General features: G+C 47.5%; 2 protein-coding genes across 2 annotated transcripts in view; both read right to left on the reverse strand.

Moving 5' to 3' along the window:
• LOC119383926 (arginine kinase) overlaps positions 1-229 on the reverse strand; it is an 87,480-nt gene extending 87,251 nt beyond the window's left edge. Inside the window, exon 1 of the mRNA XM_037652201.2 lies at positions 177-229. Coding sequence (XP_037508129.1) covers positions 177-214 — 38 coding nt within the window. The 5' untranslated portion in view covers positions 215-229. The remainder of the gene's footprint in view (positions 1-176) is intronic.
• Positions 230-7,328: 7,099 nt separating this feature from the next.
• The window catches only part of LOC119383928 (arginine kinase), a 33,676-nt gene continuing 15,962 nt past the window's right edge, over positions 7,329-25,042 (reverse strand). The window contains exons 2-6 of the mRNA XM_037652203.2: positions 22,957-23,162; positions 22,333-22,556; positions 20,459-20,785; positions 17,561-17,765; positions 7,329-7,625 (exon numbers count right to left, since the gene is read on the reverse strand). Of these exons, the coding sequence (XP_037508131.1) occupies positions 7,483-7,625; positions 17,561-17,765; positions 20,459-20,785; positions 22,333-22,556; positions 22,957-23,162 (1,105 nt within the window). The 3' untranslated portion in view covers positions 7,329-7,482. The remainder of the gene's footprint in view (positions 7,626-17,560; positions 17,766-20,458; positions 20,786-22,332; positions 22,557-22,956; positions 23,163-25,042) is intronic.

The raw sequence follows: 25,042 nt of genomic DNA on the forward strand, positions 1-25,042 counted from the left end.
CGCGAAACACTCTCGCACTCCCTCGAGAAAGCGCGAGACAGGGTCAACAAGAAGGCGGCGGCAATGCGATTGGAGAGAGAGGGAGAGAGAGAGAGAAAACACGACCACGTGATCTGCACACAACCCAGGGTTCCCAGCCGCGGCCCGGGCGTGAAAAACAGCCTCGTTTGACTCACTCTTTCAGAAGCCAGTAGATCTCCCACGCAGCGAACATGGCTCCTGGGGGAATCAGCAGTGCAATCCTGACGTGTACCACCAGGGATCAAGACCGTCGCGGTGGTGCTGGAAGTCGATGTCGGTGCGCAGAGACGAGTGAATGCTGCGCCGTCCTTGACGAAAAAACCACGGTCGGCGAGAAGTCTATCGACGGTGACCAAAAAAACTGCCTCCGGGCACAGATCACACCACGATGTTATAGCAGCCAAGCGCCCGAAGGGGTTTTCCGCCGAGTCGGACCTCTTGTCCCAGTCTCCTCAAACACTGCACGCCCTCGCTAACCCAAACCTCCTCGCCCACTCTCTCGCGACGTTCGCGTTATGTTTTGTTGCTTCCTTGCTTCTCACTTCTCGCGGTCTAGGGTTCTGGCTCCGAGAGCGCATGCGTCCTTCGATTCGGCGAGGCCGCTTATATAGCAAGCTCGTGGGCGTCGCCAGCCCGCCGCCCATTGAGCAGACGACGACGTGAGAGACCGGATCGCGTCGTCTGCTTCGGGACGCTGCGTGACATCTTGACGTCGCAAGGTCGTGCCCGTGGTCCAGACACATTTTTTTTGTTTTGCTTGGTTTACTCTCTTCCAGCGTAGACACGGCAGTCGATAGTTCCACCTACACTTAATCGATGAGGCGTTTCTGGAGTCTTTTGACCACATTAACGTTCGCGTTTCGCTGAGATATGCTCATGTTCCATGGCGTCGGAAACTTCATTGCAGGAATCGCTTTCGAAGAATTTTGTTATATTCAATCCTACCCTTTTTGGTTTTTGTGTATTGGTACCAATTTTTTTCATTTCCTTTTCCTACATTTCGGATTCAGACCAAAAACAACCAAGGTTTGATAGCCGATAAAGAATTACAAAAAAATACAGTTACGTAGATTTTTCATAATTGTTTTTATAAATATGGCCGTCAATGACGACGTACTTGCATTGACAGTACCCGACGATGAAAGCGTCATGAGAGTGAAACATCAATGTGGTATGCTTTAAATTGCAATATCTTTCTACTAAGATAAAAAATGCACTTACAGGCCTTCTGGAAAATTTATCTAAGACTGAACATGGAGCAAGTGGATTTTATGCGATTTTGCATTGTCACACCTTCTTCTATAACAGCGTTTATTCATTTTTTCGGGCTGAGCTCCTTGTTGAATTTGTTTTTTAATTATATAAAAATGTCGGCGACATAATCGACCCGGAAATGCATTAACAAACGTATACAGCGTCGTACAGAAACCTCATCGGCAGCGACAGCATATTAAGTGGGACCCATGTTCACATTTCTCGCTAACCCACTGCTTGGACGACCGTGCTATCGTGAGCAATATGACCTGGAGCACAGAATTCAGAGTCCTCCCACGATTACTTTTAATATACTGACATGAATGTGACGTATTGAACTGGCAGAGATACATTTCTGTTTGTGCATTTAGTGTCCTGAACACTTTTACGCTTGCCAACCGAGTTTTGCCGCTATGACATCGATAAGGTAGTTTCAGCTTTCCAGTTGATATTGCTCACGATAGTACGTAGGTAATCCTAGATACGGTAGGGAATAATATGAAATCGCGCAGTGAAACTGCCTTTAAGAAGTCATTGTAGCTAAACGCCATATGCAAGCATGAGCGTGTTCATCGGACTTAACGCTCAAGTGGAAAGGTATCTGCGGCAATTCAATACGTCGCATTGATATCAGTACGCTACAAGCAGCCGTTGAATAACCACGAATTCAGTGTTTCAGCTGATATTGCTCACAATACTACGTAAATGTAGAACATTGTAAGTGTTTAAGCCTTCAAAGTCTTTCTTATAATCAAGAGGCAACTTTCAAAGCTCATCTGGCGCTGTTGAGACTGATAGAAAAGGTTAATATTTTGCTATACTCATAATATTTCTTCCCAAGAAGGTGACACTTCAAGCCAATGCAAGGCTCACAGGGATGCTCCACAGCTATTCTAAGCGGTCTCAACTCTTCTCCATAGTGCGGATGTTTGTGATGGGAAGTCTTGTGCATCTGCCCACTGCCCTTGTTGATTTGTTTCCCTTTTTTCTTCTCCTCTGACGATGTTTTCACTCCCGGTTGGCATAACGCTAATTTCAGAATGCTATAGATACAAAGTGAAACCTCGGTGATACGAATCTGACGGGGTTACCCAAAGTATTCGTATCATCCGAAATTCGTATCACCAGAAAACATGGCAAATTAGTATGCGACAAAAAAAGTTGGCATACGTTTTGATTTAGTGTTTCCCAGGGCTGCAGCGACGTCATAAACAGCTCTGAATGATTGCCAGTAAATTTTTTAGACGCCAACGACCATACTTCTACTCGTAAATGTACGGTGCATGCGCGCGTGTGTATTTAATGAACCAGATGTGTTGTGCCCCGTGACCACTAGTAGCCCCTTCCTAATATTTCTACGCTTTTCTGCATGCGACTAGAGTACTGCGGCGAAAGTGACTTAAGCGCTTTGCACACGATAGAGGCCAAGCTCCTTCACCAAGACCGTCCGCTTCGTCTCTTGGGGTCTTCGTCCACGTTTCATGGGACTTCATGACGGACCCACAGCCCAAGTTTCAGTCTTGTTTCATAGAATGTCTCATTGCGGGGACATGGCTTGCATCGACGTGGCAGGCACGTGTTAACACAGTATACAAGGACGCTGGTGCCTCTAGCACAGGAGCACGCGTGAACACGTCGAAAAAAAAAAGCGCGACGTCAACGTCATCTGTAATATGAACGCGAAGGCGCATAAAGGCCTCCAAGATTCGCACGCATCAATCTCGGAGGCAACGACGCGCCGTCGATGGTCACGCAGCGCGCATACCCGCATCCGCGCGTGACTGCCGCGTCTTCCGCGAGAGCATGGGCAACACCTGTTCGTACCTGTGCGCTAGCGTACGTTCGTATCAAACGTCGCGGGCTGCAAATCGGTTCGCAACAACCGTACTCCAGTACATTGCAGGCTAATAGGCCTTGGCCGGGGCCACCGAAAAATTCGTATCACCCCGAAATTCGTACGAGCCGTGATCGTATCACCGAGGTTTTACTGTAATGTGCTTGAGTTTCCGTATCTTTCGCTGTTTATTATGCCTAAAGAGTTGGGTGCCGTACATGAGATGTGCGCAGCATTTTTACGAAATGTGCCGTAGAGAGAGAGAGCGACATTCATAGAGACAACAGAAGGAAGTCAGAGATGTTAGTCGGTTTAACAGTTCGTTTGCTACATTGCTCTCAGGCACATAGAGCAAGGGCAGAAAAGATTAAGATAAAAAAGGAGAACACAAAACACGTCGACATCTTACAGTTCTACAATAGATTGCGTAGCTTTGAAAAAAAAAATGCGCACTAACGCTTTCACAGAAGTTCGCGCCGACAATAACTGGGACCAGAATCCAAGAGTTTCCGTGGTGAGACGGCTGTTGATCATGTCGAGTGCGGGGCTGAGGATCTTGCTTTGAGCACTGCAGCGACGACAACCACAAAGGACAGAAATTAAATTGAGGCTTAAAGAAAAACGTAAAATAAATGCCTCAGCCTGCCCCACCGAGGTATAACAGGCTTAAGCACAAAGGACAAGCGCAATCTCCCCATTACATCCACAAACTTTGCACTTTCTACTTCTCGCCAATCTGGCGACGAGGGAACAGGCATTCGTAAACGCTACTCCATGACGTACGCAACAAATGGGAGTAGCCTTCCGTCGTGGTAAGCCTTGCGGAAGGTAGGGGTTTACATTGGGAGCCAGGGTGAAAGACGCTGTTCTTTGAAGCCCTCTGAATTGTATTTGACCAATGCAAGTTGACGTGCAAGTGTGCGGCAGTTTCGTGCTGTGTTGGACTTTCACATTGCGATGACAATGTAAGGTGGGTGAGAGGTACCAAAGAAAGGGAATCGATCGAGGGCTTGTTTTTATTTTTAAGATATGACCTAATGAAACGGACAGACAATGAAGCCAAGAAAAATATGGGGGAGTTTATCTGCAGCCTTCAACTGTACTTTTGTAATTATCATATAAATGTATAAGGAAATTAATGTGGACGGAAAAAGAACTTGCCGCCAGTGGCGGTGGTTTTGTAAAACCAGAAGAATTCAGAAGAATTATATTCAGAAGAATTACAAATTCAGAAGAATTATAATACCACCGCCGCCGGCGGTTGTTTTATAATTCTTCTGAATTAAGAACTATAAAACACCTAGAAGATATAACAAATGAGAACTGGAATGGCTAAAGAAGGAAATGAAGTTTTATGGTGTGATGCTCATACACCATCGATCAGTTGCATTATTATTCAACGTCGGAATCTTAGTGCTCACTATGGTATTGGACCCAAGCATACTTTGATGCTCGTGCAAAACCTATCCTAAACACGAACAAAACACACACTGGCAATCTACCTGCGTTCCATTAAATGAGCGGATTCGATCTGATCGGACGCTAGGCAGGACATCGTGAGATGTGGCCTTTTTGTTTGGGTACCAAAGGAAGCAGACAGCCAATCAGGGAGTCAAGTTCGAAGTTTGTTTATTTCCCTAACAGCTTTCTGGGTGTCATGCGTGATTATGCTTAAACGCCTCCACCGCAAGGTTGTTTCAGAGCAGGAGTAGGAGGAACAAACTTTATTGATACGAAGTGCGAGTGGGAATGGAGAAGCCAGGCTAGACGGCGAGCGATCGTTTGCTTCGTTTGCAACAGTGTAGCGCCATCTGTCGGCAGCAATGAACACTGTAGAACGCGCTATAGTTTAAAGAGGCGCCGCTGTGAGCCCAGCTAAATCGAACCGGCGGGATTATTTCGATTTGTCTTATGATCACGTTGTCGCATGTTGTATACTGAAGGGGGCTGCAATAAATCTCCTTACCTCGGTCGAAAAGAAATTGGAATTCTAGCAAGGGCGCTACGTGTCAAAACTACCATAAGATTGAGGCACACAGTGGGGACTCCGGATAGATTGATACAACCTGGGCTTCTCACGCCGACGATATGTCTTCCGAAGTTCCGAGTGAGAACTGCATCTGAGCATTTTTCACGTATACATCACCACAGTGACAAACACCTTCTGTAGGATGACACTAACCAGTCTTGATACGTCTGCTTGAATACGAAAGCGAGAATTCACAAAAGCTTCTTACTTGCGCATTTCTTTCCAAATAGAAAATTCTAGCCAATCATGACACATTAGTGAAGGCGGCCGGTCAATAACAACCATTCGCGAAAAAAAAAAATTGGCCGCGTATCTGCGTGCTTCGCTGCAAATGTCGTGTAAAGACGATAGAAGAGGCGCTGTGTGAGATATGGACGCCATCTGGCAATACGTCGGGAAACATGAGTGCTGTGTTGCGTGCTGGTAGTCCCGGCGCAGCAGCAGGCGAAGACCGGCGGTGACCAACGCGACCGGCGGGGACGCCAGCCAGCCCGAAAACGCGGTTTGGCGCGAAGCGCTGAAGCAGAGAAACGTCCGCACTCAACGAGTACTCTCCACACACTCTTTTATTTACACGTCGCCTGGGTAAAACAGGAACGCCAGAGCGGCGCCCACAACCGGCAGCCTGAAGGCCGCCCACAACGCTGCTTTTTCATTTTTTAAATATATTATTCTTGGCCTTCTCAAAACTAAAGTTTTTCAACACCAACCCATGGCATTCGTACAGTGCAATACAGAACCGAAACCGAAACACAACAATGAGCTCGTGCGAAGGGCACGGAGGAAGGCAAATGTCAGCGCAGTCGCATTTTCAGCTTTGTTGAAACAGCGCTCACTAGACGACGACGAAGTAAAAGAATGCACAGGACAGGCGCTGCCTGTCCTGTGCCTTCTTTTACTTCGTCGTCGTCTAGTGAGCGCTGTTTCAACAAAGTTGAACGCATACCAACTCGCTCAAGCTTCCATTCTTATGCATTTTCAGCGCAGCTTAAGAAACTAGGGTCCTTAAAATTACGTATGTATGCATTTTCTATTAAAGGAACACGCCACCTAATACTTGCCTAGTGATGTTGCACCTCGGATATGCATGATATTTACTTTTTGATCGACAACGTTCACAAGTATGAACAGCCGCACCAGTTCAAGACGGCTGGCCCTTGGGCAAGTGGTTCAACTTTGGCCGAGTGGCTGAATCGAGGGACGTGCCGACAAACAGAAAGACAGACCAAAATTTCTGCGTTTAAGTTCCCCAAGAAAGACTATCGTCTTCAAAAAATTGTGAACTCTGCCCTAGTTTAAGGCTGCACGTGGAGTCAACTTCACTCGGCGTAGACTGTAGGTATGGAATGGAAAACGCTAGTATTGAGGATGCTCCCGATGGTGTCGAAACAGATTTAAACCTAGCTAAAACGTTAAGAACCCCACTTAACGTTTCGGTTTGCTGAAATAGCAAGTATTGCTCTCGTCTGATAATTCCTTAGTTGATAAATACTCGCAGATGGTAATTGTTTACAGTTCAGAATGCACAACGTCCAGTTTTTTGCCGCGATTTGCTATGACCGGCTTTCATTCTTTTTATGTATTTCTTTTTATGAAGAGCATTGAAGTTACGATTCGACAGCAGGCATTGTTCTTGAAACACTTTATTGTGAGGTGCGTTCAGCGCTTGCGTTGCGTCATGTGTTCACTGTCTTCAATCTGGCGACATTCCGTTCGCTGGGTGATCTGTTAAGCGTATTATTTCTTTAGAGTTGTACACTTCTTGCATTTTACATTGACGGAATTGCGTTGAAGACCGGGATAGGTTATTCAGATCGAGAGCGAAATTACTGATGCAGAGTTATGTGCGCGAAAGGCGATAGAAGAAAACACAGATGCAGCCGGAGGCAGTAAACAGATGTATGTCGTTGTCTACTCATTATGTCCGCGTTTTATTTGTTAGCTTTGCGTGCACATGAACTAGTGCGAGTAAAACAGCGGCTACATTTTTACTGTAAATAATGTGAATACTCCTGCCCTAGGACAGTAATGACCTCTGGCGCTCTTATTGAAAGAGAAAAAAAAAAGAGTAATTGTAACAAGCAGTAGCGCTACAGGCGTTCAATAAACGCCGTTATACATATAACACCAATATTTTTGACACAACCAAGTTGATACGCTTCGAATGAAAATTTAATTTTAGCGCATATCGCCGGCGACCTCGACGGCTATATTCGACGGTGACCTTCTGAACTAAATCTTTCGTTTATCAAATGGCTTGAATTTTCGAACTGAGGGGCGTCAGCTTGCTCGGCTCCCTAAATTCCCAATCGGCGTCTGAAATTTCGAGCGATATCTTCGGCTTCTAAGCAGCCTTCTCGAGCTTTATGAGCTCCAGGATCCCGTCCTGCATGGTCTTCACGGCGTCGTACTCGGTGAGGCCAAGGCGACGCTTGTTGGAGACGTCGTAGACGCCGCCCTCGCTCGCTGTGTGCTCTCCCCGGGTGCCTGTGGGAAATATGCACGTTCTGTACAGCAGCAGGTTCAAGATTCCAACTACAAGCACATTTTCATAAGGAATGCTTGAACAGTGAAATTTTTCGGTTGAACTGAATGCAGAAATTCGAGAAATAACATCACAGAATATTGAATCGAACATTGACTCTGTTGTCAGTATAAAGCAGCGCAAGGAAGGAGAGTCTTTAGTGGACAATGGTAGGTGAAAAAAAAATCACGCTTTTATTTATGCGTCTTTTTTACTTGTGCATGTACTCTCCCCAACACGACGTTCGGCCGACTGATAGTTTCGTAAATGAGTAGCCACTACTTCTGACATACAAGAGAACGTAAACAGGCAACACAAATGCGGCCTATTTTTCTCACGTATTGCATGCGTCCGTGTCTGCGCACCTTAATCTTTTCTACAATGAGTGCCTATCAGCTAGCTCAACTTCCTGTAGTTGTAAACTGCGCACTCTGCATGATTACAATGACAACTAAATTAGGAGGCAGCGCGTCACCAGACGCGCGTTGAGGCCAATAGAGCGCGAAATGTGCGATACGCCTAGAAAGTGAGAGAGCAGAAGCGCTTTGTTTTCTGCTTTGTAGGCATCTCGCACATTTCGCGTAATTTCAACCTTTTAATACGCACCGACTGGCCCAAACTTATACGCTCCCAGGAAAAAGATTTTGTTGTGGGATTCTCCACACATGATGCGGTGGCTGCGGCAAATAAAGGGTAGTGCTTCGGCTGATGTGGATGCTGCGTCCGTACTGAGGATACTCACAGGATTTTCACTAAAGCATGTTGATTGATACTAAATTGTGGGGTTTTAGTGCGAGAACCACAGTATCAGTACGAGGAATGTTCTTGTGGGGTATGCCGGATTATTAACAGCGGAGTTGTTTAAGCCGGCCGTAAAAACAGTGGCGTCCGCAAAAAATACCCCTGGTGGTTACGCGCCACAGGAATCGAGCAAGCCCCATTACCGAGTACAGCAGGTGTGAGCGTTAAAGGAAAACTCTGCTCGGCGAAGTGGAGCACGTGAAACACGTTAAAGAGAGAGAGAGAAAGAAAGAGAAAGAGAGAAACAAAGGGATAGAAAGAAAGAAAAATAGAGAGAAATAAAGGGAATAAAAACAAAATATTAAAAAAGACAGAGAAAGACAGAAACAGAAAGAAAGATAAAAACAGAAACAGACACGAAAAAGAGATAGAAAAAAAACTGAGACCAAGACCGACAGAGAAAGAAAGAGAGAGACAAAGAAAGACCGAGTAAGAAACAGAGGGAGAGAGAGAAAGAATGGGAAGAAAGAAATAAAGATATAAAAAGAGCGGCAAGAGAAAGAACTATATCAAGAGAGGAAGAAAAATAGGCAAAGGAAGGAATAGAAAGCTACAGGTACAAAAAACAGATAGAAGAAACCGAGAGAAATAGAGAGAACAAAGAAAAAAAATTGGCCGCGTATCTGCGTGCTTCGCTGCAAATGTCATCGAAAGACGACAGTCTTCTGCCGGCCGTACTACATGAGTCCTCCTCCTCTATACTCAATCGCCGCATCTGGCTTATAGCGTCTAAAGTCCCTTGATATATAGAAAGTAGCGACACTCTCCTCCATATCCTCTCCCAAGTGTCCAACCCTCCTCTCCCAAGTGTCCAAACCGTATCCATCTCCTCTCCCAAACGACCACCGTGCGGGCGCCGGCCCTATAACCCGGCTCGCGCCGCTTTCCTATCAAGAATGCTATGTCACGCAGATAACGCGCGCGTTTCCCAGGCGACGGCCCGTGAAGTGGGGAGGTGGAAGGCGGGAGAGGAGGGCGCTCGGCGTGGCGGCTCGGTTAAAAGAAGGACGCTACTTTTCCAAAAATATCCAGGGACTTTAATAGCGTCGCATTTGCAGCGCAGCCCCAAAAAACACTAGCATTTTCCGCGCAGCGCAACAAACACTAGGGTACTTAGAATTACGTATCTGTGTATCTTCTAGTAAATGAACACAGCACCTAATACATACGTATTGATGTTGCGCCTCACATATGCGTAACGTTTGCTTTTTGATCGACAATGTTCACAGGTATGAACGGCGCTACCAGTTCAAGATGGCTGGGCGTTCTTCAAGTGGTTAAACTTTGGCCGGGTGGCTGAATCGGGTGAGAGACAGACAAACAGTAATACAGAGAGACCAAAATTTCTGCGTTTAAGTTCCCCAAGAAAGACTATCGTCTTTAAGAAGGAGAAACAAGGACGGCCATTCAGCTCCGCTCTTCCTTCAGGCTTCGCACCACTAGTGCGAAGCTGACATATATATATATATTGTTAAACCGTTTATTGGACGGCACTCGGCGACAATGCGCTATGGCGACAGTCAAGGCAAAAGCACGGGCTCCGAGCGCGAGCGGCGTTTAGAAGAGGACGACCCAACAGGAGCCGCTGGAGAGCGCAACCGTTAAACAGTACCAAGTGCTTCGCCACAATTACCCCGGGTACGAAAAGGGAGCCGTCCGGCGACCTAACAGCTCGTCCCTATGAGTGGGTCATAGTAGACCTTGAGGCGCTCCGCGTTGAATATGTCGCGCCCTCGACGGCGTATGTCCGAAGCTGGTTCGATGGGTTCAATCAGGTAGTTGACCGGGGATGTGCGCTCGACGAACCGGTAGGGGCCTCCGTATTTCGGCAGTAGTTTTGAAGACAAGCCAGTTGCAGTGGTAGGGACCGAGAGCCATACGAGCGCTCCGGGGAGGAACGTGAACTCAGAAATGGTGGTGCCACCGCGAAGGCTCTTCCGCCACTCTTGTTCGTGCGTTCTAAAGGCCTTTGCAAGCTCGCGACACTCTTCAGCAAGCCTGGCTGTGTCAGAAATAGGCGCACAATCAGATGGATCCGGCTTGTAGGGTAGTATCGTGTCAATGGTGTGCGACGGGTGCCTTCCGTACAACAGGAAGAAGGGTGAAAAACCAGTAGTGCTCTGAGGGGCGATGTTAAAGACGTAGGTGACGAAAGGCAGAATGGTATCCCAATCGGCGGCGACGTACATTGAGAGCATGTCGCCAAGCGTGCGGTTAAAGCGTTCAGTTAGGCCATTTGTCTGCGAGTGGTAAGCAGTGGTTTTGCGGTGAACAGCATGGCACTCTTTGAGAATGACTTCGACGACTTCCGACAAGAAGGCACGGCGTCGGTCGCTGAGAAGCTCCTGGGGTGCACCGTGACGCAGCATGAATCGGTGTAGCAGGAAGGAGGCAACATCACGCGCTGCAGCCGCTGGGAGGGCAGAGGTATCAGCATATCGCGTTAGATGGTCAACGGCGACGACGGCCCGACGGTTACCAGCTGACCTCAGAGGAAGTGATCCATACAAATCGATGCCCATGCGCCCAAATGGACGGTTAGGGCAACATAATGGTTGTAGACCGACCGGTGACACGTGCGTTGAGGGTTTTCGGCGTTGGCAATTGAGGCAGGAGCGGACGAACTTCTGCACGTAGCGGTACATCCCTCGCCAGAAGTATCGTTGTCCAATGCGGTGGTAAGTTTTGGATGCCTCAGAGTGCGCGCATTGCGGGTCGGAGTGGAAAGACTCGCATATTTCAGCACGCAGACTTCGGGGTATCACAAGTAGCGACTGGCGGCCGTCGGCGTTGTAATTGCGTCGGTGCAGTAGGTCGTAACGAACTGCAAAATGGTGGGCTTGACGACGCAACGCGCGAGTGGTTGGTGTTGCTGGCGGATCAGTGAGCTAGTCTATAAGCGAGGCGATCCATTTATCCTTGCGCTGCTCGGTAGCGATGGGGTGAACGTCGATGGAGGAAACAGCAATGTGAGATACTGAGCAGGAGGCATTGTCGTCAGGCAAGGGGGAGCGCGAGAAGGCGTTGGCGTCAGCATGCTGGCGTCCATTGCGGTACAGCACGCGGATGTCGTAGTCTTGCAGGCGAAGTGCCCAGCGGGCGCGGCGGCCCGAGGGATCCTTCAATGACGACAGCCAGCATAGTGCATAATGATCGGTGACGACATCAAAGGGGCGACCATACAAATAAGGTCGGTATTTTGTAAGGACCCAGATTATCACCAGGCACTCTTTTTCCGTGACGGTGTAATTGGTCTCGGCTCTAGTAAGGGTACGACTTGCGTATGCTACGACATATTCGGGGAACCCTGGTTTGCGCTGCGCAAGAACAGCGCCGAGGCCTACACCGCTGGCGTCCCTGTGTGCCTCCGTTGGGGCCGAAGGGTCGTAGTGGCGTAGTATGGGAGGAGATGTCAACAAACAACGGAGCTTTGCGAACGCGTCGTCGCATTCGGACGACCACGAATGTAGGGGCCCGTTACTCCCAAGGAGCTTCGTCAGCCGCGATATGATGGTGGCAAAGTTGCGTATGAAACGTCGAAAATATGAGCACGGTCCCACGAAACTGCGCAGTTCTTTGACGGACGTAGGTTTGCGAAATTCGGCCACGGCCCGAAGCTTGGCCGGATCGTGAAGGATTCCGTCCTTGGACACGACGTAGCCTAGGATTGTCAGCTGCCGTGCTGCAAATCGGCACTTCGTCTGATTCAGTTGGAGGCCAGGGTTGCTCAAACGCGTGAGAACATGCCGCAGACGTTGAAGATGCGTGAAGAAGTCCGGAGCGAAAACGACGACGTCGTCCAGGTAACACAAGCACGTGTGCCATTTCAAGTTGCGCAGAACGGTGTACATCATGCGCTCGAAGGTCGCGGGCGCATTGCACAGACCAAACGGCATGACGCTGAACTCGTACAAGCCGTCGGGCGTGCTAAGGCTGTCTTCGGTCGAGCGTCATCAGCCATGGGTACTTGCCAGTACCCCGAGCGCAAATCGAGAGAAGAAAAGTATTCTGCTCCTTGGAGGCTGTCAATCGCGTCGTCGATTGGCGGCAGCGGATACCCATCTTTCCGAGTGATCTTGTTGAGCCTTCGGTAGTCCACGTAGAACCGCACAGAACTGCCCTTCTTGGCAACGAGGACAACAGGAGACGCCCATGGGCTGTCCGAGGGTCGAATAACGTCGCGTCGAAGCATATCGTCGACTTGCTCATTATTTACCCGACGTTCTGTTGGAGACACGCGATATGGACGTTGCCGCAGTGGTGGTTGGGCACCAGTGTCGATGGGATGCGTAACAGCGGACATGCAGCCGAGAGAACTTTGCCCGACATCAAAAGAACAAAATTCTTCTAGCAGCCACAGAAGCTGGGAACGCTGGACCGACGTAAGGTTGTCAGAAATGGAGGGACCAATTACATCCGCGGGTGATGAATCAGACGTGGAAACGGCACTGATGGTACGGGAACTGGTGAAGCGCGAGTCATCGGGTGCGTCCAGAACTTGTGCGTCTTCGAGGGCCTCCACTCTGCCGAGACATTCCCCTCGCACCAACGTAACAATGTGCGGGGATGGCTTGGTAACAAAAATAGCGGTGCTACCCTGAGTGCTACCCCGGTGGCACGGTCGCGAAAGGTACCAGCAACCCTTTCCAAGTGCAAACACGGTCAGATGGCGAAATGAGTGCAATGGTGTCGCAGAGACCGGCGCAATAAACTGGCACGGCCGTCGACGAGTTTGGTAAACTTTGGTATCGTCTTTGACGAGGATCTTGGTGAATGCCGATGGACTGTCTGCCGGCGTCAAATGTGAGAACGGTGAGAGTTCGAGGGGGGCTGGTGCGCAGCGAATTATGGCGTCGTGGCGGGAGAAAAAATCCCATCCCAGGAGGACGTCGTGAGAGCATGCAGCAATTATGATGAACTCGACGTCGTACAGAACGTCCTGAATGACGACGCGAGAAGTGCATACTGCTGTAGGCCTAATATTCTGGGAGCTGGCGGTACGGAGGGACATCCCAGAAAGTGGCGTCGTCACTTTTCGGAGTAAGCGGCTAAGGTTTGCGTCCATAACGGATACGGCGGCTCCAGTGTCGATAAGGGCAGATGCGCGAACACCGTCTACAAGCACGTCTATGACATTCGGTGGACTTCACTGAGGGCTTTTACATTTCGATAGTGTCGCAGCCCTTGCCTCGCGGACTGCGACGACTAGTTTTCCTGCCCTCGTGCGACAGAACGTGGCCGCATTGGTGACAGTGAGCGACGTCGTGGAGACGGAGAGTGGCGAGTGGATGGAGCTGGGCGTGACGTCGGTGACATAGGCGGGTCGTAGAATGCATGGCTGGACTGGCTGGTGGTGGGTGACGCGACTCGAGGCGGCTGCACGCGATGGCAGTAACGTGCCACGTGACCGGCGTAACCGCAAGCAAAGCAGATGGGCCGGTTGTTGGGTGTGCGCCATCGGTTCGCCGGCGCAGCTCCCGCGCATCTCGCAGGATGCGATTAACGGGGCGGCTGCTGAAATGACTGCAAGGTGGGTTGCAGTCGGGGCCTAGGGATGACGGTAGCATACGTAGCCGGCCCGGCCGCTTCGAAGGACGGAGGTCTAGCGGTGACTTCGGCGTAACTCAACGGTGCAGCCGCAGGGATTGCCTGGTGCGTCCTGGCGACAACTTGAGCGTAACGCTGTGGCGCAGGAGCCGGAGGTTGCTGGTGGTACTCAGGCATCACCTCCGCAATTTCCTGCTCAATAGCTCGGCGGAGGGGAGGAAGAAGGGTCGTCGACGACTGTTGAACGTGCGGCGTGTGGGTGAAGGCCAGGAGAGAGAACTGGCGTGCGATTTTCTCGCGCACGAATGACTTCACTTCTGCCAGCAGCGTGGCCTGGTCAGCTATGGCCGCCAAGCCAGCAAGCTTTTCGTCGCGACATGGAGAGCGACGGGTCATCGAACGTTGCCGGCGGAGCTCCTCGTAGCTCTGGCACAGTGTTATGACCCCGACCACAGCGGAAATATTTTTGGCGAGCAACATGGTGAAGGCATCGTCGTCAATGCCCTTCATAATGTTCCGGATCTTGTCAGACTCGGACATGGTGCCGTTGGCTTTCTTACACAAGTCCAGGACGTCTTCGATATAACTGGTGAAAGATTCACCAGCCTGCTGAGCTCGTTCGCGTAAGCGCTGTTCTGCTTGCAGCTTACGAACTGCAGGGCAGCCAAAAACGTTGATGACGGTGGTCTTGAAATCCGACCAAGTCGCAAAATCGGACGCGTGGTTGTTGTACCATAAGCTTGCTACTCCCGCGAGGTAGAAGACCAAGTTGCTCAACTCGCCTGCTTCTTCCCATTTGTTGGGTACGCTCACACGCTCGTAAATTGCGAGCCAGTCCTACACGTCGGTGCCATCGGCGCCAGTGAAGATAGGTGGATCGCTGATGCGTGGGACACCGGGAGATGTGGTCGGTGTGGGAGGCGGCGTTTGCTGAGCGGCGTCTTGAGGCATGGTAGATGGTAGAGTACGGGAACCAAGCTCCAGGGGCATCGAATGGGAGTACAGCACACTCCACCAATTTGTTAAGCTGTTTATTGGACGGCACTCGGTGACAATGCGCTATGGCGACAATCAAGGCAAAAGCACGGGCTCCGAGCGCGAGCGGCGTTTAGAAGAGGACGACCCACTAGGAGCCGCTGGAGAGCGCAAACGTTAAACAATACCAATTGCTTCGCCACTATATATATATATATATATATATATATATATATATATATACCGGCTGTCCCAGCTATCTTTAGGCAAGGGTTAAAAAATACAATATTAGAGGCAGGCGAGTGAAATGACTTGCAAATTGCTGACAGTCACCTTGCGCACTACAGACAATTTTTTGTTTTGTAATTAACTAATTTGTTAATTAGGACGATTTAACTAAATTGCTAAATATTGACTTTAGGCAAGAAATCCTGCTTGCAAAGTTCGAGAGCGTCTTCAGAAACCCCAATCGCATCATTTGCGATAAAGAAAGTCTCACGTATACCATTTTTTCCAAGCTGTAAAGAAAGCCCGCGAAATACAAAAAGAACCACGTGACTAGCGCGCTCGCGCGCCGCGAGGATGCTGCCCTCAGCCGTGGTTTGAGCGAACGAAATCAACTGCGGCCGCGACTCGGCGTCTCCGTTGCAGCGGTAGGCCGATAAGTTAAAGGTGGTTTCTTGACCCGCGCTCGCTACATCTTGATCCGTCACGCGCGCAGCTGGCTGGCAACGGGCCAAGAAACCACCGCCCACTTATAGGCCTACCGCCGCAACGGAGCCGGCGAGTCCCGGCCGCAGGTGATTTCGTTCGCTCAAACCTCGGCTGAGGGCAGCATTCTCGCGGCGCGCGAGCGCGCTAGTCACGTGGTTCTTTTTGTATTTCGCGGGCTTTCTTTACAGCTTGGAAAAAATGGTATACGTGAGACTTTCTTTATCGCAAATGATGCGATTGGGGTTTCTGAAGACGCTCTCGAACTTTGCAAGCAGGATTTCTTGCCTAAAGTCAATATTTAGCAATTTAGTTAAATCGTCCTAATTAACAAATTAGTTAATTACAAAACAAAAAATTGTCTGTAGCGCGCAAGGTGGCTGTCAGCAATTTGCAACTGATTTTACTCGCCTGCCTCTAATATTGTATTTTTTAACCCTTGGCTAAAGATAGCTGGGACACCCGGTATATATATATATATATATATATATATATATATATATATATATATATATATATATATATATATATATATATATATATATATATATGGCAACGATACATTCATCAAATTAATGACCAGAAACCTTAGATACGGACAGGGCTTTAGGAGTTACGCTCGAATCTGGAGGCCCCACACGGAAGGACTGACGATTGTTACAGAAACGAGTTCACAGCCGCAGGTATCGATATTTCATTGTACGAGCCATCACTAAAAATTTACAGATTGTCCGTTCGCTCTCATGAACTTTTTCTTCGCACGTTAGGTATTCGTACACTCACCGCGTAGGATTGATGCGCGTTGGAACCCAGCTTACTTTTTAGAAACGCGCACGCTAGATTCATGTCGCTCAGGCGAGCATTACGAAACATTTTACTTTTGGTCCTAAAGTTACCACCGTTATCTCACTCTTGCACTGCGCAGTGCTTACGTAGCAGAGAGTAGAACAAGAAAATGTACGATTTGCATTCCGGATAATCAGTACTTTGCGTACATTCGTATGTACTATGTACATTCGTTGCATCCTGCTCTGTGCGTAAACAATGCTTACACATTGTTGCTTAGAAACAACAGCAGTATCACTGATTCATGTAGGTAGCGTACACCATGTAGGGTGTATATTACACAATAGCATGGAAATAATTTCAGGTAACAAATACGGATTTTCAAGGTAGTCATCAAGAAAAACAAATTACAGCATATCGACGGGTGAATGATGAAGAGCTTGAGCGAAGCTCCTGAAGCAATCATGGTTACACCGTGAAATGTTCAGTGGTTTCGCCCAGGAGTAATCAAAGCGATACTCCGCTTTGATTATTTTTTCTTTTTCCCTTTTTTCTTTTTTTTCATTATTTATTTATTTATTATTAATTATTTATTTATTATTTATTTTTATTATTTTTTTCATTTTTATATTTTTTATATCTCCATGGGACAGCGCCATCTAGTATATCGTCACCCAACTGCAGTTTGCATGCAGCTCTATCGGACAGCGCCATCTATTGAATGATACGGGAGACGCGACGGCGGGGACACGCCGGATGGAGTGATGACCGACCAGGTGATGCTATAAGGAGCTCCGCTCCTAAAATATCAATGGAGCCTCTTTTGTAGTTGTGTTCCTCAAGTGTAGCCTACACTAGATTTCTGTCTTGTCGCATAAATTTTTTTCTTAGTGCTTGCGAGAACTGATATGAATAATTTTCAGTTATAGTATATTTAAACTACATAAACTTTGGTATTTTATAGTTTACTTACTCGGATAACGATTTCACAAATATTAAGCAAGGGCTGGTAAAGGTGGTATTAATCGAAATCAAAGAACGAAGTGATAGTATTGAAGAATGTGTCCACGTTACTTGCCTCGGACCTGCAGGTCGTATTTAGCCGCAATCTCCTCAAGCTTGGACATGTTAGACGACAGCTTGGGTAGCTTGATGTGCACGCTGGCCCGAATGGTATTGCCCAAGTTGGTCGGGCAGAAGGTCAAGTAACCTAAGCGATCATCTCGCGAGAAAGGCAGCTTCTTCTCGATGGCCTTGACGGCCTTCACAAGCCGAGAGAATACCTGCGTAGTCACCGGGTGTGAACCATGGCTTTTCAGCGAGAAACGACCACCGCGTTAGCATTAACAGCGACAAATAAACGTTGCAGCTCTAGCAATTGAAATTTCATGAATATTGTACACACTGGAATTTCTTAGAAGTACTTGTTGCTGGGCTAGTTGGTTCATCGTAATGAGGGAAAAAACTAGACGCCTAAAACACCAAAAGAAGGACGAAGAAGCACAGGGAAAGAGCGTCACTCGCAACTGGTTTATTTTCAGAAGAAACGCAGAAAATATATATGCCGCGCCACACATGCGCGCACCGCACCGCATCAGGTAGTCACTACAGATAAAAAAAATACACGAGGTCAATAGAAAGGCATATCTAATAAAGCAACGACGAGCAAAATTCGAACTCAGACATGCGCAATACCACTGATGTGTCATTATACACAAGTCGCCTTTCTTCTTTATCAAAAAGCTGCCATTAATTCCTGGGCCAGAGCATTTGAGCTTTTGGCAAGAACGGAAACGCTCGATGTAAAAGACCCATTCTATGCTGTGCCGCACTCTGAGCTATTTGTAATTGTTAGAACCTGTATTGAAGCAAACGGAGTTCTATCGTTTGAGAGGGCCGCAGGCATAGCTGTAGATAACTTCATGACGTTGTTAGAATTTTATCTCACCTCGACTGTTGCAGTACATGATGGCCTTCTTTATGTTCAGCGAAAAGGGATTTGCATTGGCTCTTGTGTCGCTCCAGTGTTGTGCGATATGTTTTTAGCTTCCTTTGACACAGAATTAGCTCAAGTACTTGACGATGCAAAGGTGCTGAAGGTCTTCCGGTATGTGGACGATATTTTAGTTATTTTAAACACTAATCCTTTGTTGACCACCACTAGCTCAGTTGATGAAATTCTAGTACTTTTCAGACAACATGCTAATGGCTTTTCGTTCACGCATGAGCTTCCCATAGACAATAGATTGTAATTTTTAGACTTGAGCATCACTTTCTCGGAGCGACACGTGTGCTGTGCCTATCGCCCACGTTCGCGCAAAGAGCTGTTACCTTTTGATGCGGCCCATTCTAAACTTGTTAAAAGGGCCATTGCGACCATGTGTCTCGAGGGAGCGCTGGTGAAACCTTGTCCGCACAGTATGCAGGATAGTTACATGGATCAGGGTAGGCGGCTGCATTCAGTTGGCTATCCTAACTCTGTCGTTGTATCCGTTGCCGAAACCCTCCTTTAAAAGTTAAAGGGCACAAATATCTGTTCATAAGGTAGCGCACAACCTTAAGAACGTGGCTAACAGGTACAATGTGCCTGTAGTTTTTTCTGCGCTTCGTAAGTTGGCTGGCCTATGTCCACGTATTTCTAAACCACCGAGGGCCTCCACTTGTGGGAAAAAACACGCTTCGAAGTATGTGGATTGCTCGGTGGGCGTGGTGTATGAAATCCCACTTAGTTGTGGTCGGGTTTACATCGGCCAAACTGGTCGGTGTTTGAACGTCAGAGTTAGGGAACATGAGCTGTCACTTCGAAAAAATTCGGCAGCACATTTGCCTGCACATTGCCATTCCTGTTCATGTGAGGCGAGGTTTTCAAGCGTTTCCGTTCTTGCCAAAAGCTCAGATGCTCTGGCCTGAGAATTAATGGAAGCTTTTTGCATAAAGAAGAAAGGCGACTTGTGTGAAAGTGACGCATCAGTGGTTTTGCGCATGTCTGAGCTCGAATTTTGCTCGTCGTTGCTTGATTATATATGCCTTTCTATTGACCTCATGTATTTTTTTTTTGATGTGTAGTGACTAGCTGATGCAGTGTGGTGTGCGCATGTGTGGCGCGGTATATATATTTTCTGCGTTTCTTTTGAGAATAAGCCAGTTGCGAGTGACGCTCTTTCCCTGTGCTTCTTCGTCCTTCTTTCGGTGTTTTAGGCGTCTAGTTTTTTTCCCTCATTACTAGAATTACTGCAGAAATCATATGCGCAGAGAAGTGAAGGCAAGCTGATGTTTATGCAAAGTTATGCCATTTTGAAATGGTGAACTATTCACAGTGCTGAGATGAAGCGAGAGGTTACACGTCATAAGTCGAAAACCTCATGTTAAAAGGATACTAATGGCCGATAACAGTTTACGTCAGAGTTAAAGGTCAGCGCTTATGAGGGTACAAAACGTCAATATTATACAAAGTATTGCAGTAGTCATCGATAAATTAAAGTGTGGCACACAATTTGCCCCACCAGTGGGACATTTGGCAACAAAATTCCGAGGACATTGTAAGCATGGCGTGCGCACGAGGGTGGCAGGGGTGGGGGAGCAGCCGTCAAAGCCAATTACCTAGAAAGGGGGGGGGGGGCCCTCCTAGGTCTAATAGGGCTGCGTCGTTACGACGGCCAAACCAAAGAAACCTAAAAAAAAAGGTGTACACTTAGCGGAGTGTGTAGACGCGCATGAAGAATCTCGTTCTCAGTTTGTTTTGAAATCCGCTGATCTTCGTGTTATGTTCTGTTCAAGGCAGAAACTAGGGCAAAGAAAAGGGCCGTTCTATTTAATACAGGCCTTGTCAAATAGAAATGGGCCCGTATGTGTGACAACTTTCTCATTTGCTTCGCGTAAGTGCAATCCAATTAGCAGAAGGTTTTGCCGAGCTTCGCTTATGCTACTCAAGCTTGAGGGAGAAGTGAAACGAAAACTCAAGAAAATTTAAACATACATCCTGGATATTGCCGCCCTTCTGCATGGAAATGATGCGCAAGTGGTCCTCCTCGTTCACCCAGACAAGGAAAGTCTTGGCGTCGTTGTGGAAGATGCCTCGTCCGGTGGGCCAGAAGCGACAGGCGTTGGCTGATTGGAGGAAGCGGTCTCCTTCCTTGAACAGGAAGTGGTCGTCGATGAGTTGCTGCTGCGTCGCCTTGTCCATGCCTGTGAGAGGGTAGTAGGTGCCGCTCAACTCGCCTTCGAAAGAGGTCAGTGTGGGCACCACTTTCTCCTCCATCTCCCGGTACTGAGACTCAGTCAGGCAAGGGTTGAACGGGTAGCCCTGCACGAAGTCCGCATGCCACAAAACACCTTAGCGTGCGCTTATGCTGAACACATACAGGGGCAGTACGTCGTGATAGGAATAGTGGTCATACTTGCGTTAAGCGAAGTGATCGAATATGCCCTCGAGAAGGAAAAATGGCCTTTGTGTCACACTGTTAGGCATGCTGAGGAGTCGTTTGGATAGACTGCTGTATGAACTTACAAATACAAGAGAGGCTTCAGCAGCGTCGTTTTCAAATTTTTTTGACTTGCATAACGCTGGCCCAGGAGTACCAACCATTATGACGACGATGAATGCGTGAAGTGGTATTGTACTTGATCTGTAATTGAATTTCTGATGAGAAAAAAACTTTTCTGCAGTCGAAACTCTTCGAAGGTCACACAAGCAGTGGCCCGTCTCTTACAAACGCCTTCACAATTATTGCGATGTTTCTTTTTTGCTGTCCTTCTTTGTTTCCAATAGACTTTTTGTTGGCCTGCGACCGAATGGCATGCGCGATTTTTGTAAGGGGTATACGCTAAGTCTGATAGGCGCACGTGCGCTCGGTGCTCTTTTAAAGGGAAGGTCTCAGTCTGAAGCACCTTTCAGTTTTTTTCATCTGGAAAGTGTACAATCGCCCGCCTTCGTGGGAGATGGCACTAGATTAGTAGCGCTGGCTACAGTCCACATTCATGGCCTGTACAGCGATATAACTTCAGTCCAGACATCCGTGATTCTCATACCATATCAGAGCATTTCCGTCAGAAACAATGCTACATACTCGAGCTTGGAGATGGAGTTCCAGTGGCTGCATCGGCTCACCCTGTCATAATATAACTTCAGTACAGAAATCTCTTACGACCACCCCCCCCCCCCCCAAAAAAAAAGAAATGGCGGGGCAAGAGAGCTACAACGGGTTTCCCGTAATTATTGCGCAACTAGTTCAGCATCAAAAACACGACAAACGTGTAAATCGGCGACATAAATTACCGTGCAATCATTCTAAATAAACGCGCTAACACAAACACAAAGAAGTCAAGACGACACAAACGCCGACAAACAGATGTGGCGTTTGTAGTGTCCTGACTTCTTTCCTGTGTCTGTGTTTGCACGCCCAGTTTTTTAGGATGAATACTTACCAGCTATCTCAGCTCTCTGTTATTCTAACATGCCTCATTTTGCGAGCGTTGTTTGTATAACATGTAGACAGCATCCACCACTGAATATGTGAATATGTCCTCATTAGGGAACTATGTATATACATACCAGTGAACAAGTAGTGCCAAATGTTGGTGCAGGTATGCCTGAATGTGAGACAAGGAGTATAGAAGCCTTAAATGTGTTCAAATGTTTACTTCTTTCTGTAAGGACGCTTTCGTCCCTGGGCACAGCCTTCATATTTGCGACGCAAACAGCTAGCTAAGGGCGATAAGGCTTTGAAGACGTTGTCTGCTACTAGCAAGCTAAAATAATCCTCGGATCATTTAGAATCGAGTATTGCAATAAGTATGTGTGTTTTGGGCTCGAAATTAACACAAAGGAACAGACAGACAACATGTACTTACTTGGAGAGAACGGGCGCATCGAATCCGAGTGGACACGACGATGTCGTTCGACAGGTCGACGTTTTTCAGCGTGCTCAGGTCACCGAAATTTGTGTGCGGATGGCGATCGGTGCGCTTGAATTTGTGGTAGTCCTCGATGACCGGATCAAACAGGTCGGCGAACACTCGGTAGGACTCGGCGTCTGGTGCGTATATGCCCACACCGCTGTCCAAGTTCTCCACACCTGCGACAAGGCGCAAGTTGGCATCGCTTTATGGGGACACTACCGAAAAATCTAGTGCAACAAAACAGACTTTTGGGCTAGTTGATATGTAGTCATCTTAACAGAAAAGGCACACATACATTCATGAATGATAAAAAAGGCACGATAGAAAAGAACGAGACCAGTGTCGCAGTTCCTTGCTTTCGTCCATGAGTGTTTGAGGGCTTTTTTCACCAAGATGAGTACTAAGGAATCTTTAGTTGTCATTGTGCAGCTTTTATGCTACCGATACAATAACCCTTTTTGTGTTATGCATTGGCTGAGCGCGCAAACGGAAATTGTGAAAACATTTGTTGTTTCACGGCGGATCTGAGAAAAGGCTAAAAAAGTCTGAACATCTTTCTTTTACTGTGACACTCACCAGACTGTATGACGTCAAGCAATGTGGCGCCATTGGCAGTCTTGCGGGTCTTCAGCTTGTCGAAGACCTCCTTGGTGAGGTACTTCTTGAGGAGTGACTTGCAGTCCTTGGCATCTTGCAGCTTCTTGAAGCCGGCGTCCAGCTTGGCCAAAGTGCCCTTGTCCACGCCTCCTCCTCGTCCTCTAGCATTTTCCGCAGACACCACTCTGCGAATGAAACGCGTCCAGCAGCAAAAACCATTGTGATTTGCACCACCGTACTTCACTGGCTGTACGTTGAACCGAGTGCCGTTCACTTCTCGAAACTATGTCCTTGCCTAAGCTGGTCGAAATAAGGCACCAAGGGTTTGTTGTGGTCTTGCAAATTCCTTCAGATTCACATTATGCAAAAAAAGAAATAAAGAAGTGTTTGTAACAAATTGGTCGGCACCTTCCAGGCACATCGTTGTACGGGACACTTTATCGTAAAGGTCGCGCACCGCAGAGCTCGCTGTATGGTCATAGCGTAAGGGATACTTCGCTCTGCAGTCTATTTTATCGCAGAGGCGTTCTATTGTACGTTGAAAACCGAAAGCAAGGGTATTTTATTGGAGTAACAGCCGAAAAGTAGGAACAAGAATTTTCTAATGCAACAAAGTCTCATATCGGTTCGCGTCAACTGGTGTCTAAAGCGAATATATTTTCGCAGTCCGGCCTGCCCTTTCATGATATTCATATAGCTGAATTCATGTCGAAACTCGGGGAGGTTGACGAGAAGGAAACAACTAGTTTGCTAACCAACACTAGGAAAGGAATATGGGGAGACGTATGAGAGGGAGAAACAAATGGAGAAATATAGAGACAGAGGAGAAGAGGTTGAAGGGTGGAAAATACGCTATTTCTGCAACCCTAGTTGGCAGCGAGGCCCCGCGTCAGAACGAAGTAGGAGATTACTACGCGCACATGGAACAAAGAAAGAAAACAGCCCGACTCTGTCGTATTCTGAAGAACGACGACAACTTGTTACTCCAACGAAGCAAGCTTTTTGCGTTAACGAGAAAAAGAATGGCACCCTTACGACATCACGGTAGGAACGCGGCAAATGATTGTCACATTTTACAGTTCAGACAGTCATCAAGCCTCCTGCTATGCCTTTTGAGACAGCTTCTTGAAAACTATGGGTAATAAAATCGAAATGAAAAGCAGTGCGGAGCAAGCTTTGTGGTCATCTTGCACTGCCGAACTAGAATTCTACATCACTCCTGTATTATATAACATTGCCTAAAAGCTAGCGAGTAAAACATCCCTCAAAGCCAGTGAGTAATCATGCCCAAAAGCAAGTGAGCAAGCGCTGCGCTAAGTGCAGTGTGTCATTCATACCATACCCATTTATACCTGCTATGTCATGCACGTTTATACGATGACAACAAGAGGTAAAGCGCATCACTGCGGGCCGCTAGAGCTTTGTATGACTTGGCAATTATAATGCAGCAGTTGGCGAAGATTACTGTTCCTGAACACTGCCGAGCTCCAGAATACGGCAATGTTTTTCCAGTAGGCGAATGTGGAATTACTTACCGGTTCATGTAGAAATCTTCAATATTATATATATATATATATATATATATATATATGAATACAAAGAAGACACCCGTCGAAAAACAGAATGGTTTCTTTACGTTTCGGCCGTGGGACCGGCCTTCGTCAGAATAACAGAAGCAACAGTGGTGCTACCAACAGTGGTTACTTCTGTTATTCTGACGAAGGCCGGTCCCACGGCCGAAATGTAAAGAAACCATTCTGTTTTTCGACGTGTGTCTTCTTTTCATTCATACTATTTACCGGCGTCCAAGAAGTTAGTCCCTGCAGTTATATATATATATATATATATATATATATATATGATTGACGAGAAGGACGCACGTATGAAATGTGGTTCATTAACGTTTCGCACGTGCATCTCTTCACACACCTATCGCACCGGAACCATCGGTCTTGTCCACAACAAGCAAGCGGATCGGCTGTTCGCATTTCTTTAGCGGGTTTAGACATTTGCTGCTGCTTTATTTCTTAACTCAACCAAACAAACGACATGTCGCAGCTGCCAA

The sequence above is a fragment of the Rhipicephalus sanguineus genome, chromosome 2, assembly GCF_013339695.2.
Source record: "Rhipicephalus sanguineus isolate Rsan-2018 chromosome 2, BIME_Rsan_1.4, whole genome shotgun sequence".
Lineage (NCBI taxonomy): Eukaryota > Metazoa > Arthropoda > Arachnida > Ixodida > Ixodidae > Rhipicephalus > Rhipicephalus sanguineus.